This window comes from Montipora capricornis, chromosome 3 (assembly GCF_036669925.1).
Source record: "Montipora capricornis isolate CH-2021 chromosome 3, ASM3666992v2, whole genome shotgun sequence".
Taxonomy (NCBI): Eukaryota; Metazoa; Cnidaria; class Anthozoa; order Scleractinia; family Acroporidae; genus Montipora; species Montipora capricornis.
In genome coordinates this window covers 46910689-46915688 of record NC_090885.1, presented here as the reverse complement: position 1 = coordinate 46915688, position 5000 = coordinate 46910689, and the positions used below count along the sequence as shown (strand labels likewise).

Genomic DNA, 5000 nt, shown 5'->3' with positions numbered 1-5000 from the left:
AAAGACTGTTAACGATTTTTTGGGGATATATGGAAGGATGACAAAGCCATTCACAGTGGTCTTGGACATTTTCGTAACCAATGCCCTTTCACATTCATTTATAAAGGAGGAAAAATAGCTTTTCCTTGGAGTGCCACTTTTACTCTTTGAGTGTCCTCTCATTTTCCTTCTCTTGTGGAGGGAATGTATCTTGCTCGTAGAAGTAGCGTGTGCACTACACAAGGTTGGTGACTTGAAGGATGGTAAGAAAGAAAATGGAGATAGTGATCTTTCTGGGTTGTCTTCATGTAAACATCCACTTGAATTTGTTTTCCGTTTCTAGTTGTAATTGTGTTGAGGAAAGGTAAGCCATCTTCTAGTGTGGCGTGCAAAATTCACTGCAAACAGTGAAATTTAGTATATACAAAGGCCAGACAGAGAGGTCATTGAAAAATCAGGTCTCAGATCACAAAAAGGCTGTGTCAATGTTTGATCGCAACTCTCAAGTTGCGAACCATGTCCATAAATGTCACCATCAGGTGGATTTTGACAATGTTAAAGTTATTTGGAAGTGGGCAAAACCCTTTCTTTTGGCTCGTGGTGGTTTGCATGGTAACAACTGATTGTCTTCATCATTGTCTCTTGTTAGCTTGAGGCTGGCGTGAAACAGTTGGAAAGGTAGGAATTTTGATATTGATTATTGCTGCTGTGGATATATACTGTAAGTGGAGATTTTGCAACTTAAACAGCTTTGCAGATGTGACTTTTAAATACTGAGTATTATTGAATTGTTTATACTTGCACTCACCTTTCTTTGGTAGCTAACTTATTTTTTGTAACAAAACATGGTGTCAACGAAAAGTGTGTTTTCAGATCTAAAGCCGCATCTGAAGTTGCACTCAACACAGAGAAAGAGAAGCTTGAAGAAAAGCTTAGGTCAACCGATAAAATCAAGGTTTGTAACAAGGACTTGATGAATATTGCTACCAGTAGTTGCCACCATATGGCAGTCTTAAGGGTATGGATCTAAATAGTTGTTTTGTGATTGGGGTTTTTTTACCTATAGCTGTGGCATACTTTCTTTATATAGAGCTTAGCAGAAGCGGAGTGCAATCAACTTAAGGCAGAACTTCAAGGCTTACAAAACATACTTCAAGACTTGGAGAAGGTAATAAATTTAAACACAATCTACTTCAGCAATAACCTGATCATTTAGGTTATCATTTAAAGATATGCAATCGTAGTAAACATAACCGTCTCCTCCTTACTGCTACTTCTATTTAGTCTGGTTCCCTTGATCACGAGGTGTAAAATTTTACTATGCGGTATTTCCTGGTAACACTTCGAATGACTCCTGAGTGGCTTTTCAAGTGTTAAACTTTCCCCTCTAAAAGCATTGCAATTATTTTGGGGTTTTTTCCTTTTCAACCCAACTGAAGACCAAAATCTTGAGTTCTACATTTTTATTTGGATGGGGATTGGAGCAGAGGGCTTACCCATGAAATCCCCGTCGTCGACAAACTGTTCAAAACTCTTCAACAAGAATTCTCGCCCCCAAAGTACGGACAACCTTCAGATCTTCAATGTGATGTTGTTTATAAAATCCCATGTAAAGACTGTTCTTTGAACTACATAGGAGAAACCGGAAGATGCTTCCAAACCTGTAAAAAGGAACATCAACGAAACTACACAAAGGGCTCAAATGTTGCTAACTATGCATGGCTGAACAATCACTCCATTGACTTTGATAATGCTTGTCTTATTGAAAAAGGCAATTACCGCATTCGAAAAACATTGGAATGAGTTGGCACATGGCTAAAACCGTTGATGCGGATAATAACTCAAAACTGTTGCCTAGGCAGTACTCTATTTTACTGTAATTAGACCTCATCTGCATTTTATCTCTTAGCTTTTTTACACATTTTTTGTATTCTAGTTTTAGAAATTTCTTCGCCCTCAATTTCGTATATATCTCCATCGTGTGCTAACTTTTTTCATTTGTGAAAGGCTATAGACTGATAGCTGAAAGCTTATGTTTTTAACCTTTTTTAACCAGAGAACGTTTTTTACTTCAATACATAACATTGCATTAGTTTCGTGAGTTTAAGTAGCTCTATATAAAATGTCACCCTTGATGGTCATTAACCATTCTCGAACGAGTGCCGAGGCTTAAAGACTTAACACTAAAAACAATACTACTTGGGGTGCACGGAATGACCAGTTTTTATTATTTTATTTGTGATAAAATGTCACACCTGACTGTGGCATATCAATTTTAGTCACAAGGTTTCTGAGAGTTTCATTTGAAGCTATGATCCTCACAGTTAGGATCCTTGCAGTTAGCTTTACTTGATTTCACATCAGTAGTTCAATATAATATATGATTCATTTCATATATGTATCATTTTGTTAGTTAGTTTCATTTATGGTAATGTGTAGGGGGCCCAGGTTTCTGTGATCATTCCCAAGTCCCAAGGCACTTGCAATTGGTTTACAAAGGAAAATAACCACATCCTATACTTTCATTACTAAATCCGATACTTTGAAAAGCTATTGAAAACCCTGAGAGGGTATCTTAAGGATGCTTGTAGTATGGAATGAAACACAACACAATATACGCAATATACAGTGCACACAAAATACAGTGTTGTCCGTCTGTAAAATGTGCAATATCTGCAAAATTGCTTATTTTAACTGTCGTTAACTTGCAAAAATCTGAAACTGCTCATGCTCACTGTTCCCATGAACTTTCTCTTGTCAACACCAGCAAAGTGGATGTGTTTTGCGGTAAATGTTCCCAACTTTAATCGGCTTTCATCTTTGAGCATCCTTTTTTTTATGCGGCATTGACACAAATGGTCGTGTGATGGTTTACATTTGAAGTCGACATTTTCGTAAATGTATCCTACGAGAAAATTGTACTTAAATCTTGAGTCCAGTGTTTTTTCGTGTATTTCATACCATTTTAACTGGATGGACTTGTTCCTGTTGAAGCAACCACATGTATTTTATTGCAGTACTGCCTGAAACATTAACTTCGTCTTTGCAAAGCATGATGGCCTTGTGGCCAGCGTGGTCGAAAATGTTTCCACACAACAAAGCAATAAATTAGCTGTGGAAAATGCAGAGTATACCACAGGAAAGAACAACCACCCACCGGTCCCAATACATAATAAATTCGCCTCCAAGGACGTTGTCAATATTTCGCTTCACGAAAGATATGATTGTGACAAAATTATCCTACAAAGTTTTCAAATCGAGGAAAACTGAAGTAAGCGATTTAAGTACTATTCCATAATAAGCAATTAACTTGTGTCCCGGCGTCCCAGCGTTCCCAAGTCCTCAAGTCCTCTGTCCCCACTTCCCCATCCTATTTTTCAACACAGTGTAATGAATGTCACACTAAAAAGGGTCCATACGGTTGCTGAAGTAGTTTAAACCGCTTAAATCCAGTGGTCGAGAACACACAATTACTGAGCACCGAGATCGACCAGTTCTACCAAACACTATATATCAAGCACGAAATGTCCCATTACACTATCCCCTCCCTAAAAGGAAGGAATCTCCGGATTCAGGACTACTGCAAGTGATAAAACAAAATAAAGTAAATCCGTTTAGTCTCTTAGCAAAACTCTTGAAGGTTTATCTCTCTACAAGAAAAAAAACAGTTTCAGAGTCCCCGCAATGTTCTAGCCTTCTTCAGCAATTTTGGTCTCAGTTTCTGTATCCGCTCCTTGTACTTTCTTTGCTTGTCTTCCAACATCTTCAAACGGTCCATTATCTGCTGCAAACTATTTAGAATCCATTGACCATAACGATCTGGAGGTCTCCTTACGTGTACAGCCCTTGGACTCTCTTGGACTCAGCTGGCTGTTCCTCTTCTACCTTGTGTTCATCTTCTCTGTTCTCCATTCTGCACATCAACAACCTCGTTGACAAATTCCTTCGTAACCTCAACCTCAACCTCGATAACCAGGCTCCACTGTTTCCACCTCACCACCGGCTGGTGCTACCCATTCACTTTCCTCGTTTCCACCTTGAGGCACGTCCACTGACCCCCCCAGCAACTGGTTCCTCCAATGGTGCTTCCTGCCTCTTCTGATACAACTGCAGATTGTTGAAATGAACTACTTGAGATCTTCTGGAACGTCCCTGACTTTCTTCATCAGATGCGTGACGTCCGTGATGTGCTCCACTACCTCAAATGGGCCCTCCCACTGCTGATGGAATTTGTTTGCTTCACCCAGCTTCAGCTGTGGAGTGTAGTGTAGCACTAAATCACGAGTCTGAAACACCATATGTTTTGCGCCCTTGTCGTAGCAATCTTTCTGCCGACGCTTAGCTGCTCTCAGACTTTCCCTCACGTCACGGTACACAGTTTCCCAACTACTCTGAAGATCACTGACAAACTCCGAGTAGTTCCTTTCATCGACTTCGGGCCTGCCCATCATTACATCCAGGGGTATTCGCATTTCCCTGCCAAACAGGAGTTCAAAAGGTGTATGTCCATTGGAGGAGTGGACACTACTTTTAAAAGCCATCATACAGTAATCCGGGTGTTCATCCCAACTCTGTGGATCATCTTCAACTCTGGCCTTCAGCATGCTCTTTAAGGTTTTGTGCAGGTTCTTAATCTGTCCATTGCCCTCTGGGTGGTACGCAGTTGACCGCATTTTGTTGATCTCCAGCAAATGACACATTTCCTCAAACACCTGAGACTCGAAGTTTCTTCCCTGATCACTGTGTATGCTGTCTGGCACACCATATGGACACGCTCATTTCTTCACCAACACCCTTGCACAAGTACACTAAACACCCACACATAAGAACAAGTACATTAAGAACATCAGGCTGAAATTTGGCCAATAAAGCACCATATAAATAAGAACAAATTAAGCCTGATAAATAAAACTTGTTCTTAATTCAAAGGGAAAGGTATAATATTAGGATAAGGAAACAATACAGTACAGTAACTTATATCAAAGTACTGTGGCGTTAAGGACCATTAAAAACTATAAAAT

At 39.7% G+C, this 5000-nt stretch overlaps 1 protein-coding gene across 5 annotated transcripts in view; it reads left to right on the top strand.

Moving 5' to 3' along the window:
- Positions 1-5000, top strand: part of LOC138043289 (centrosomal protein of 83 kDa-like) — a 229491-nt gene that overhangs the window by 135739 nt on the left and 88752 nt on the right. For all 5 annotated transcript variants that reach the window (XR_011131224.1, XM_068889483.1, XM_068889484.1 and 2 more), the window contains 3 exons: positions 629-657; positions 853-934; positions 1070-1147. Coding sequence is in view for 4 of the 5 variants with exons in the window: in XM_068889483.1 (XP_068745584.1) it covers positions 629-657; positions 853-934; positions 1070-1147 (189 nt within the window). In the remaining variant the exon portion in view is untranslated. The remainder of the gene's footprint in view (positions 1-628; positions 658-852; positions 935-1069; positions 1148-5000) is intronic.